The following is a 14,450-nucleotide window of genomic DNA, read 5'->3' as shown; positions in this document are numbered from 1 at the left end:
GGTTGCAAGAGAAATATTTGCTGAACGGAGTCAATGTCCGCTTGAGACTGAATCGTAGCAGTGCCACTTTCCATTTGTTGGCTGAGAATGCTAAGGCTCCTAAAAGCAAAATCGAAGAGGCCAAACTCTACGTACGACGCGTAGAAGTGTTACCCAAAGTAGGTAACGAAATCAGTCAAACGTTGAGCAGAACGACCGCCAAGTATCCCATCCGACGTGTGGAAGTGAAAACGTTCACCATTCCCGTTGGACATCATTCCATGATCGAAGATCATCTGTTTCAAGGACAGCTACCCAAACGTTTAATCCTTGGTATGGTCTCGAATTCAGCCTTCAACGGAGCCTTCGATCAAAATCCTTTCAACTTTAAGCACTTCAACGTGAAGAAAATCGAAGTCAGTAGGGATGGCAAGACCTTGTGTACCAGACCTTTCGAACCCGACTTTGCCAAGAACAATTACTTGAGATCATACTTGTCCTTGTACGAAGCCACGGGCCAGTTAGGAACCAACACCAGTCACGGCATTACGTACGACGATTATGCAGGAGGCTATGCTTTGTGGGCTTTCGATTTCACTCCAGACCAGGGCAGCGACGAGGGACATTTCCACCCTATAAAATCAGGTCAGATTCGTGTGGAACTTCAGTTTGCAGAACCACTGAAAGAGACAGTGAACGTCATCCTGTATGCAGAATTCGATAATACCATAGAAATCAACAGTTTGAGAGAAGTCATTCTAGATTATTAGAAAGCCATGGAAGACTGTTATCCCTCTTTACCTAGTGGAGAAACTTTGGAGATGAAATGTGAGGAGACCGTGGAAGGAGAAGAATCCCAAGACAAAGACGAAGAAGTTGTCATGATGAAGTCGAGATGGCCAGAACAAGAAGCCCATTTAGTCTCCTGTTTTGCCAAACACTTGGTCGACAAAATGACGGAATTGATCAAGAAAAAATGCTATGGATGTCAAAACGATCATCCCAGTCAAATTCAACACGATAAATGCCTGATGTTAAGTCAAGAAGAAAAATTGGACGAGTATCTGGACGAAGCTTGGAGTCTCATTTCGGACAAAGACGTGTTGCACCAGTGGTATAAAGACTTGCGTGAACATTCTTGTCCACCATTAACCACTCAAGAGATCCATCGTATCGAAGCTCTCCTGAATCAGAGTGAGGAAACAGAACGAATAACCGTTTATTCGTCAGACATTTTCAAGCAAAAAGTTAGGATCGAATTGACGACTTATTATTACCTGTGAAGAAGAAAAAGCACACACAAATCAATGGATACCTGGGAACTTTATTACCTTTTGAACCACAGTTCGTATACGGCTTCTTGGAATCCTGTCGTCTGTGCTAAAGATGAACTCCCTCATCGCAAACCTAAAGACCATCAAGCTTACGTGATCAACACGGACGAAAGTCATCTCCCAGGAACCCACTGGGTAGCCGTCTACTTTCCTCAAGAAGGATGTGTGGAATATTTCGATTCGTACGGATTGCCCCCTTTGGAAGACGATACCATTGACTTTATGAGAAGAAATGCTCAAACCACCCGATTCAATAATGTGAAATTACAAGGCACAGATTCCTTGGTGTGTGGACAGTACTGTGTGTATTTTCTGCATCATCGCAGCCTGGGCTATTCCTTAGAACATTTAGTGACTCATTTCGATCCTCGTTCTTCTGCTAGAAACGATGTGAAAGTAGATCGATGGTTTTGTGACCATTATGCTTATCTTTTGTCTCAAGCTAGGAAACGTAGTGTCCATCAATGGCCTAATGATTTCCAACAGTGGAAATCACAATTTCATTCACAACGTTGTCAGCCTTGTTTAAAGTAGATTGTATTAGAAGAAAAAAATGTTTGTGATTTGAAAAAAAATTGTTTGATGTTATAGTGTTATATTATTGTTAAAAATGTTGTTGTTTAGTGTTAAGTGATTTTTGAATAAAAAATGTTGTGTTTAGAAAAAAATGCCTTTGTCTTTTGTTTAGCTATAAGAATGTTGGATTGATGCTCTTTCATTTCTTACTATCTCTCTCATGAACGTTGTGGCTCGAAAAACGTGTGGGGGATGTTTTCCTTCACGTCCGCGCTTTAACTTTAAGAACCGGGTTGTTCCCAGTCTAGCCATCCATTGTCGACTCATCCTCCTAAGAAGATGTGCTCCAAACTAGCTAAGCTCAACGAAGCCTACGTGAATTTGCATAGGGTCAGACACAGTCTGATACCGAAGCCAGAAGAAATAGAGAATGTGAGAATGTTAAAAATCACTGAAGACCTGATAGAAGAGCTCTTCAGAGAAGAAATGAACAGGGAGAAAGAAGAATGGACAGAGAAGTACATACTTCAGAGACAGCAGCAACAGCAGCAACAGCAGCAACAACAGCAACAGCAGCAACCTGAAGCTGACAGAGGCTTTGTCGATTGTCGTATCGACACCAAAGAATTCTTCTTCTCTTTCCGAAGAAGCAGACCTATTGCCAGAAAGTCTATCCTCAGAGGACATCGCATTCTTAGAAACTAAAAAAGAATGCCATAGCAAAACAAAAAACAGCCCTTTTCAGGGCTACCCAATACTCTAGAAAAGAAATAACTATTAATTTGCCAGTGTGAGTAGGTAGAGTAGTGTGAAAATAAACACTAACTCTCTCTTAAAAAATGTGAGGGTATGTGTTTGTGTGTTAGTGTGTTAGTGTTAGTAAGAGCTAAAAGTAAGTTGGTGTGGATAGTAGATTAAAATAATTTTTTTGGGGTTATTGAGGTGTATATTTGGAGATAGATTGGATTGCTTTGCTTATGTGGATAGTCCATTGAAGTGATTTATAAAAAATTTTAGAATAGTGATGGGTAGCATAAAAAGTGAGTGAGTGTTTCTTTTAGGTCGGCGCGTTGTTGTTTTTTTTTGGTCATGATCTAGGTAAGATGAATTTTATGTTATTAGGGGGATGTTTTCCATCACGTCCGCGCTTTAAGTATAAATTGAAAGTCGTTCGGCAGTTCAGCTACCCTTGTTGATTGATCAACACCAAAAATGAACACGAGACTGGAGAAACTGTTGGAACTTCATGTGCATCTGGAATATGCCAGGCGCATATTAAATGAACTGCCCGCTGAAGCCATTGTCGAGGAGGGAAGGATAAGAGAGGAGGAAAGAAGAAAAAAAGAAGAGGAGGAGAGAAGATATAAAGAAGAGGAGGAAAAGGAGAGAAGAAATTTCAAAATCCCAGAGAGCGAAAATTGGGATTCTGAAGCAACATATCCTGCCTCTGCTCTCTCCCCCCAAAAGGTAAAAAGTAACTGGGGGATAAGATGCGTATGTGGCGCCAGGCCTGGAAGGTGCCACCATTAACCAGGTGCCCATGAAGTTCCAAACAAAACAGCCCTTTTCAGGGCTACCCAATACTCTAGAAAAGAAATAACGATCCATTTGCCAATGTATGCAGGTAGAGTAGTGTGTATATAAACACTAACTCTTTATTAATAGTGGAAATGTAAGTGTTTGTAAATGATGAAGTAAGTTTGTGTGAATAGTAGATTATGGGTTTCTTTATTGTTTCTTAGCGTATGTGGAGAGTATAGTTTGGGCTTGATTATATGAAATGAGAAAAGTGGGGATGTTTTCCTTCACGTCCGCGCGTTGTTGGGTCATGATCTAGGTAAGATCAATTTTATGTTTTAGGGGGATGTTTTCCTTCACGTCTGCGCTTTTCGTATAAGAACCCACAGTATTCTTCGTTCAAACCATTCTACGGAATAAGAGATAAAAGATGGAAGTGTCGGCGTTGTTCAATGACTTAAGAAATGTTTACTTTTGGATGATGGATGGAGAGTACACTATTGAAAGGATAGAAAGAGAATGGAGGTTGAGAAAAAGTCTTGACTTTGTCAATGAACTAAAATTAGCGAGGAAGATGATAGAGGAGATGATAGAGGAAGAAGTTAAGAGATTGAGAGGATTGATTAAACCAGAGTATGTAAGAGTGGGGACTATAAAAGAGTCTATGGACAAAGTAAAAGCAGTGAGATGCTATTTAGAAGAACTAGAGAAATGGTCAGAGTGGAAGTTCGTGAAAAGGAGCATTGAACAACTAAAGAAAGCGGAAGAAAAGATGAAAAAGATAATAGAGGAAGAAGTGCAGAAAATTAAGGACAGGTGGGCAAAAGATAGAAAAGAACAAGAGAATAGAAAGAAAAAAGAAGAATATGAGAGACTGAACAATAACTGGATAAAAATCCAACAGAAGTTCCGAGCCATGGGTCACCCAGACTGGATACCGGAAAATGAAAAGAAGAAGAAAAAAGGAATTTGGGGAAAGATTAGGGGCTGGATGAGAAGATGGAGGAAATAGAAAAAGAAAGCCAAAGGCCCTTTTCAGGGCCAGCCATATTTCTCGAAAAGAGATAGTCTTTGAATTGCCTACCCCTTTTTTAAAAAAAATTTTTAAAGAAAAAAATCCCATGTTAAATTCCCCTTGTCCGTAGAGTGACCCACGATTTATTGCCATGTTAAATTCCCCTTGTCCGTAGAGTGACCCACGATTTATTGCCATGTTAAATTCCCCTTGTCCGTAGAGTGACCCACGATTTATTGCCATGTTAAATTCCCCTTGTCCGTAGAGTGACCCACGATTTTTCTCCATGTTAAATTTCCCTTGTCCGTAGAGTGACCCAGGGGTGTTTTTAATGCTAATTCCCATTGTCCGTAGGGTGACCCCATATACTACTAACATGTACTCATTTACATTAGGTTTCTCATAAATTAATATATAACTTTTTTCGTTATAACGCTGTTCTTTCTTCTCATTAATGAGAATAAGTTCCTTTTCGATGTATAAGGGTCGCTTTCAGCTTTTGTCATAATTTGCTTTTGAATTGCAAATCAAGTATGGAAATGTTGATATCATTGATCTATTAAAACAGCAATATTCCTGTATATGTTTCACTACTGATATATTCAGTGCGTGTTAGATGGACAAAAACGATATATAAAAAATTGGAATTCATGTGTTTGGATTAAGAACGAACAGAAACATAGCTATCTGCAGAATAACTGGTCCCACACCGTTTTTTAAGTTTACAAATCAAGAGAATCTTGCCTCTCCCAAAGGTAAGCCAAATATTAAGTTTCAGACAACGACAAGAGGAAACTAAAGTTTTGTAACGGAAACAGGAAACTAAAGTTTAATAACGGAAACAGGAAACTAAAGTTTTATAACGGAAACAGGAAACTAAAGTTTTATAACGGAAACTTCATTGTCTAAGGGTGGAGAGATGTTATCGCGTAATCTCTGCACCTTTGGACTAGGGATAAAAGGACGTTTGGTTATCAGCACACTTAAGAGCTGTTCCAATACAGTGAATACATAAATTACATTTATCTCGTTTTAACAGCTCAAGGTAAACATTACTTGCTTTAAATATAACATTATGATATAGATAACACGTATTTTAATACTTATTTCTAAAACAAATGTATATAATTACTTGATAGTACAATAAAATGTCTGATGAAGAAAGTTCATATTACGCTATCAAAATTCTTCACAAGTTCATCTGGAATGTATATAATGAAGGTGACGAGAAGGTTTAATAAATATTAAGGGTCACAAGATTTTTTAGAATGGTGCAAAATCAACGAAATGATTTTAGTATATCTTATTCATTTTTGTTTTCATAATGAATTGATTGAAGGTTAATTTTCTTCCTAAGAAAATAAATTTATTTTAATTATGTTACATTTTGAACTGGTATTAAATATATTTCTTGCATCTACTTCACTGAGCATGTCTAACGTGTTTGATGTTACAACATATTTTCCAAGAAGAAAAAACAACATTGACATTTCTAGTTATGCGTCATTCTTCCCTTTGTCTTTGTTTTTAGTGTCAGTAGTAATCACAGCACATTTGTTAGTAGTAAATATCTGAATTTCCTCTTTGTGCAATCGTCTGCGAACCTTTAAATGCTATGGGAAGATAACTGTCCTGGTTGTCAGTCAATAATCTTCTCTATCCAATGTGGGTAACTTTCCTTGAATGCTTGTATGCTATTGATTCTGATGAGATTCGAGGATAGCATCTCCACTTTGAAGTATATCATGGTCCAATTATAGTTCTGACTGTCATTAGATTCGAGGATAGTGTCTCCACTTGGATGTATGTCCTGTTCTTTTTTTAATTCTGACTGTCATACGATTCGAGGATAACATTTCCACTTGGATGTTTATCACGGTCCAGTTATATTTGGGACTTTCTTCGAGATTAGGCGACGACATCTTGACTCCCTCCTGGCCGGTGCTGTGGGTGCTCAAGCAGGTCTTGGAATGATTCATATAAAACTTCATTATTAGTAATGAATTATTAAACTTCCCTAGTATTGCAAAGCATTTCTTAATTTCTAGATTCTCTAGTACAGACTTCTCATCGATGTCAATGTTAGCTATGGGCTATGAACAAACACCATATCTCACCGCGAATAGTCATCGGTTCACTTAAAGATACTGTACTTAATCGGGTCTTCTTTTGTATGTTATCCTTAAAACATGTGTCGTCCTAATACAATTATTATGTTAAACATGCATAGGAATGCTGCTGACTGTACAATAATCTAGTTACTGTAGTTAACCATTATCGTTACTGAACATTTCTTCCTTTCATTATTCAGTGCTGGGATGGTTATTTCTGTTTTTCCTTTCCAATTCAATCCATCTTTTCTTTCTTTGATAACTGCCAGGTCAGTCATATCAATCTTTAATTTCATCGATAAATGGCAGGAACGTCCTATCAGTCTTTACTTTCCTCGATAAATGGCAGGCTAGTCCTATTAGTCTTTACTTTCTTCGATACCTGGCAAGGTATTTCTATCAATCGTTATTATCCTCGATAACTGGCAAGGTATTTCTATCAATCGTTACTATCCTCGATAACTGGCAAGGCAATTATATCAATCGTAACAATCCTCGATAATTGGCAGTGCCATCTTATCAAACTTTAGTTTTCGTGAACAAAATATTGATGCCAATGTGTCCATGTGTTGCATTATCCATTGAATTATTATGTTTCGTCTCATTTGAATTACTGTAAGAATGTTAACGTAACTTACCTGTTGCAAATCATGAGCAGGTATCTCTGAATATCTTAAAATGTATGTGGCCAGATAAGTGACGTAAGAAAGAATTTCCTATGAATATGTAACATACATTCTGATTGTATGTCAACTCTTCATTTCTCTCGGTTGAATAGTAATTGAGATCTATGCGATGCATCTGGGAACCAGATCAGTAAATTCGCACAACCAATATTGTTCGCCGTTTTGTCATAAATTCTAAATATAATAAATCAACCTTTATAACATTGTAACTGATATAGAATTATTAAATAATTCCTTTAAAGTTATTATTTCAACATTTAAGTATTTAGTATCTCTTTCCATGCCGCTATTCGGTAAATGACGTAAATGACATTGCTATTGTTTGTTTAATATGACTTTAAATACATTACCATTCTCTATGTCAAACAGTCATCCCACTTATTAAAGTTTAACCCTAATGCTATGATATTGTGACTAGGCCGTTAAATACAACTCGTGTGCTTGATATTTAGTCAAATGAAAATATCCTTTTACATAAGTCTCCATTTTGAGAAGAAACAGTTTAAGAAACGAAAGTAAAATATTAAGAACCTTTTATATTATAAGACGAAACAATTCACACAGAAATAATATGATAATATTCCAATTTTATTATTTTGTGTTCAGACAATTCATCCGGTTATTTTAAACTTCCTCAAGACTTCCTATAGGCTGATTTGATGCAAATATATAAATTATATACAGTTAGTCAAGACCTCATGTAGACTGACTATTCTTGTATATATATATATATATATATATATATATATATATATATATATATATATATATATAACTGATAAATTGCAGGCATTAGTTTTGCATGACATTATTCTTGTTTCATTACCATCAGAGTCGAACTGAGACAACTGATTGGACCGGTGTAGTTGACAAATAATTTTGATTTACCATTACAATTGAAAATTGAAGCTTATCAAGACAGTAGTATGTTATTCTTACAGTTTTTTAATATAAACTATAATTTTTGTTTTTATGAACCTCTTTCTTCTTGCAGTTCTCGGATCACAAGCATTACTACAGCAGAGCCATCTTGATATGATGGCCAAGAGCATTGCCGTTAGAGCAAAGGTCGAAGACAACTTAAAATACAGCACCATCAAACATAGTGTTGAGATCTCCTTGACGAATAGAGGCTCTAGTCCCATTCCAGAAGTTGGCTGGAAGATGTATTTTCACAGTTTCTTTTTAGTTGAGCCCGATCACTTTCCAGGAAACTTTAGCAAAACTATATTTCTTCATGACCAAAATATTAGATTGTATATGATTCAGGGTGATTTATTCGCCATAGAACCACAACAAGGGTTTGGATTATTGCAGCCAAACAATACAAAAACGATATCAATTTTTGTTAGAAAGTGGTCTTTATCAAGAACGGATTTCATGCCAAAATGGATTATTGCGTCCGATGGACTGGAACCAAGAATTATAGAGTCTACGGACGATCAGGCATTGAAATTTGTGGATGCATTTGTGAAGCCAAGGCAATGGAAAAGATACCCGTTTGAAAGATTTAATCCCTACACCGCCCAAGAGAGGTCTCACAAACTGTGCGTGATGGACCATGGAGAAATAGGAAGCCTAATTCTACCAACTCCGATGGTAATTAGAATAGATAAACTGGCAAAGATGACTTTTATTCCACAGGATTGGACGATACAGTACTTTGGAGACCTGGCGTCTGAGGCAGAATATTTATCTAGTAAGATGCTGAAATTTTAAAATATTTTTAAATATATAAAGAAGTGTGTCTATTCTTATTCAAATTCGTATCAAAGTTACAAATCTGACTTGCATAGAACGGATCTTGATAACAATTCAGTAAATGGACAGATTCCTTGAAACACTGCTGCTCAACACGTACATCTGCTCGAAGATTGCCGTATGAAAATAATCTAATAATACTCACTTTAATTGAATTAGAGGTGATTCTAAATATTGTAAAAATAAGTGATTTTAACGTAGCGAGAACATTTCAAAATGAAATAGTTTTGAAGCGCTATCTATATTTTGTTCACAACATTTCGAACTGTAAGCGCGACATTTGCAGAGAAGCCATCTTAATCGAACCATAATACCGAGTCCAGGTACACAATTGTTGGACAAGGAATTGTTTCATTTTGTATCAATAAATTTGTTTGAATTAACTTATCAAATTGACAGCGACATTAACATTTTTGACATAATATATTAAAGTCAAATTAAAGTGTATGCGGAAATATATTACAGGCCACTGACTGTAATGAATTACATTAAAATCAATGAAAATTTATATACGCCTTTATTTATAAACTTCGGTATACTTAAATGTAAATCTCCAAATTTAAACGGGAATGAAAATTACAAAAAGTAACCATAATGTATGAAACACGGTCTCACCTAATTTCATATGTGTTGCATACAGAATTCCATGAACGTTCATAATAACTATTGTTTAAGAATAGAAATTGTCGAGATGATATCCGGATTGTCACATGGTGTGTCTGTGTGTGTGTGTGTGTTTATTAAATAATCATGTTTCAGTTTAGTTTATTTTCATGGTAGGTTCACTAATTTGCAATCTATTAGATCCAAAATCAAAATCAGATTAAAGTTAGGGAGATCTTGGTTACGTCGCTGTCAATGATAAACAATATCAAGGTAACAATATGTTTCTTCGCATCATGAATCCCTATTTATGCAGATCGCAAAATTACAAATCGATCAAACGCAGAGAAAAGAGATGGAATGAACATAAATCATGTGACAGGATAATGCAGTTCTGTATTTATTTTACAGATAAAACTGGCGTACAAGTCGTGACTGGAGCTATACTTCAAACCAGTCATGTAATTCAGCTTCGAGACCAGAAAGATTCACTTGCAAATCCCGAAGTATATACTCTGAACATTTATTCTTCATCAAATTCTATACAAATCACCGGTAAAAGCCCAACTGGTGTATTCTATGGCATCCAGTCACTATTAAGTATTATGGCGTCGTTTTCTGACATGCGCCTTCCTGACATAAGGGTCACTGACGGACCACGCTATTCATATCGAGGCATGCATCTTGACGTATCTAGGAATTTCCATGACCCAGATGATGTCAAGAGGTTAATTAGAGCGATGGCAATGTACAAGCTGAACAAACTTCATCTTCATCTTGCGGACGACGAAGGATGGAGACTAGAAATTCCCGGATTACCAGAACTGACTGAGGTTAACATCTTAGTATGTCTTTTAATAGAGCAACTGTGCAACAGATAAATAAAAAAATATATGATTAAATGATCATGGTTGGGTATTTATCGATGTGTAAAGTTAACCTAATCACTCACAAAGTAAATAAAGTCTGAAGGACTTTATGTAAACTTTGTGAGTGATTAGGTAAAATTTACACATCGATAAATACCCAACCATGGTCATTTAATCCTTATAATTCCAATTTACTTCCTTTCTAACAGCAGATGAGCGGATTTAACAAACGAAACATTCACTTTTATGTACAGCGAAATTTTCTTTCATTAGCCTTTTAACTGCAATAGAATACATAGGCCAATCTTCGCTAGCCAAGATTCATCGATCGATTCTTTATACTGTGATATGGGGTAGAATGTCATGGCGTGTCATGCCACTGATAAACTGTTATGATCATTATTTTAATACATGAAAAATGGTTGTTGCGGTTAAACTAGGAATATTCCTTTTTTTTTTTGAAAATTACGTTTGCGTGTGACACGTGTTGTTATAGCAACGTCGTTGTTTCTTTCTACGCATTTCGATCTTTCAAAAGCAAATTCGTGACCATTTTTAGCGACATATGACCCTGACCTTTAATAACCGCTGCTGTAACATGTTGTCGAGGTGAAATGCAATAATTTCCGAAGATTAGGTTCTAAAACCTGACATATTCCTTCTTCGGCAAAAGGGGTGAGTGTTGGAATGCAGGAAGGTTTGTGCAATTACATTGTTTTAACTTCTAGAAGTCGATTTTAAGCTGTGGCCTTTCATTTTTGATCAGAAATCACAGGAGTGGGTGGGTGGGAGCTTGTTGTTATTATTATTAGGGTGCAAGACGTTGATATCGATACAACTTCACATCAGATAATCTGGTAACAGGGAACCAAAAGTAGTCCGCAGAATTTATCGATGTGTAAAAAAATTCTAGATCAGTTTCACGTGACTGTTTACATCCAATCAAAGTGCAGAAAACGCAGGCAATTTATACAAATTGGAATTATATATATACATATATATATATATATATATATATATATATATATATATATATATATATATATATATATATATATATATATATATATATATATATATATATATGCGGTATCATGTCTTAAAGGTTAATGGTATTGCTTCTATTGCTTCAACTCCAATAGTCTACAAAATATGTCCCACCCCGAACCACTCCCCGAAGTTATTGATTCAGGAAAAAAGACATTTCGCGTAATTTTGTAATTGTTTTCTGGGGGGGGAGGGGCTCTTTGTTTCGAATTTTAGTTCATTCAATCTATTTAAGCTTTATTCTTTGTGAACAATCTTAGGGACCAGATCAAAACAGAAAAATATCACATAAATTATGGGTGAATTTAAATGTTTTTCCCCATTTTTGTTCAAATTCGTCACAGGTCGGAGGAAGGCGCTGTTTTGATCTAAATGAGACGGCATGCATTGTTCCTCAGTACGGATCAGGACCTACAAACGAAACTTCTGGATCTGGATTTTTCTCTGTTGATGATTATCGAACCATTCTTAGCTACGCACAAAAGCATCATGTTGAAGTCATACCAGAGTTTGACTCTCCAGGACATGCGCATAGTGCAGTTAGGTCTATGGAGCAGAGATATACCAAATTTGCCAGGAACATTACTGCTGCTAATTATTTCCGGTTGGCTGATGCAAATGATACATCGCAATATCTCTCTATACAAATGTTTACCGACAACGCCATCAACCCATGTATTGAGTCAACTTACAACTTTGTTGGACATATTATGAACGAGGTTTACAAGATGCACCAAAACATTCAACCTTTGAAAATTTTCCATTTTGGCGGTGACGAGGTTGCGAATGGAGCTTGGGTGAATTCACCTGCATGCAAACTTTTCCTTACAAACAATCCAAAGTACAGTGTATCTAAGGGCTTGAAAAAATATTTTGCTGAGCGAGTTGCAAAAATGGCTGCGAGTTTAAATTTGAGCGTCGGGGGTTGGGAAGACGCTTTTATGGGAGATGATAATCAGCCTTTTCCAGTCGAGGAGCTGGGTAATAATAATTGCATTGCCAACGCGTGGGATAATATTTGGGAACTGGGACTCGGAATGAGAGCCTACAGACTTGCCAATAAAGGATACAAGGTGAGTAAAATTAGCTTTTATTGTTCTATGTGATCAACTCAGGCAGAAACCCACCAACATTGACTCTCTAAAATCGTTATTGTTATAACCACGCATGAATGAAATGTAATCCACGTAAGAAAAAGGTGTTAAAATAAAATTGTACGTCCATATTAACAGAAGACCAAACATTTTCTTTGTCTATATAGCATACTGAAATTTGGACTTTTTGATTATTCACAGAGCCTGGTTCGAAGCTAACATTACTTCAGTAAGAATTACGGTTAATGACATGCCGATTTCCAACTTTTATTGGAATTGCATTTATGCTTGAAGAGTAGTTATTGAGCACTGGATATTCTAGAGAGGAGAAAATAATCCATTGCTGCAAATATTGGACATAACTTCGTCCATTATTGACTTTAATAGCACTTTAAGTTTGATGTCTTAATTCACTAAACGACATCGTAACAATCATAGTACGAAAAGGTGTCGTGTACTCATTTGCCCCATATGCAGTGTATGCAAAAGGTGATGCTCGTTCTCAATATGTGTTACTTCATTGTTTACACAGGTTGTAATAGCTTCCGCAACACACCTTTATTTGGACCATCCATATGAACCAGACCCAGAGGAGCGTGGACTCTACTGGGCTACCAGGTTTACTGACACAAGGAAAATGTTCGGATTTATCCCGGACAGTATCTATGATAATATCGACATAGACAAATCCGGAAAGCCTCTAACTAAAGCCGAGATATGTGGCGAAGAAATGGAAAAATGCGATTCCTTAGAAAAGCCGGAAACTATATTAGGTAAATAAATAGGCGTACAGACACACAAGCATATATATGGCGCGAAATTGGTTTTAAGACAGAGAGCAACAGGCATCAATGATTCAAAATTCAGTTAGAACCAATTAGATGGACATTGGCAACAACAACAACAAAAACACAATAAAAATGTCTAGGTGTGGAAGTAATACACGTTTTCGGACGGGAGTGAAGAGACAACTCCAGTCCTAATAATCACCATTGTTAAACCATCGTCTAATTCCATCTAGCATTTATCCTACAACTAAAACATTTACGCTCTTTGGTGAGAACAATATAAATGTATATAAATTCATACCCTTGTTTTTACAGGAATACAGGGACAATTGTGGAGCGAGAATGTTCGTTTTAGTGAACACATGGACTACATGATATTTCCACGTATCCTGGCCCTGGCGGAACGAGCCTGGCACAAAGCACCCTGGGAGGACACTAAAGATGCACAGGAACGAAACTTGAAGCGTGATTCTGACTGGGAAAGGTTTGCTAATACGCTCGGACATAAAGAACTTAAACGGCTCGATGATGAACATATCAAATATAGGATACCACCACCAGGAGCAAGGTAGGTCTTCCTTCTACAGTGGACATTGCACGGAGTTTACAGCATATGACGTTTATGAAACGAGTTGACTAATAATTTGCATACCACAGGCAGCAGGTAGTGATATCATACAGTATCGTTAGATGAAGTATACACTTTTATAGCTGATGAATAGGAGCTTTGGGTTATGTTGACCGTACCTGTAATAAGCAGACAAGTGTGAAGTTAATCAGAGATGATTCCATGCTGATTAAATCGAGAGTTTGTTCGTATAATTGTTTTAGCAATCTTACACGTTGATAGATGAATGCTTTGGGTAAATTTCGCATTTGTTGCGATCTCGTGAGAATTAAAAGTTTCCTCTAATATACATGAAAAAGCATTTTCATTGCATTAGTATCTAAACTATGACAAGCATTAACACCCTACTCTTTGTGTGCCAAAGAGATCGAATTTCATACATTTTAAGGAAAACACGGTAAGTAGGTCGCATGGTGCAGAAATAAACTAACGTGTATCCATCGGATTGATTTCCTTTTAAATTTATATTGATCCAATCACTACAGGATTTAAGGCTTCTGT

At 36.6% G+C, this 14,450-nt stretch overlaps 1 protein-coding gene across 1 annotated transcript in view; it reads left to right on the top strand.

The window, feature by feature from the left end:
• LOC149793795 (uncharacterized) overlaps nt 1-14,450 on the top strand; it is a 54,390-nt gene that overhangs the window by 25,448 nt on the left and 14,492 nt on the right. Inside the window, exons 2-6 of the mRNA XM_089967788.1 lie at nt 8,154-8,858; nt 9,935-10,356; nt 11,784-12,512; nt 13,066-13,306; nt 13,637-13,889. Of these exons, the coding sequence (XP_089823914.1) occupies nt 8,154-8,858; nt 9,935-10,356; nt 11,784-12,512; nt 13,066-13,306; nt 13,637-13,889 (2,350 nt within the window). The remainder of the gene's footprint in view (nt 1-8,153; nt 8,859-9,934; nt 10,357-11,783; nt 12,513-13,065; nt 13,307-13,636; nt 13,890-14,450) is intronic.

This window comes from Sinohyriopsis cumingii, chromosome 8 (genome assembly GCF_028554795.1).
Source record: "Sinohyriopsis cumingii isolate HCF-2022 chromosome 8, ASM2855479v2, whole genome shotgun sequence".
NCBI lineage: Eukaryota > Metazoa > Mollusca > Bivalvia > Unionida > Unionidae > Sinohyriopsis > Sinohyriopsis cumingii.
Note: the sequence above shows the minus strand (reverse complement) of the source record. Positions and strands in the feature narration are given on the sequence as shown.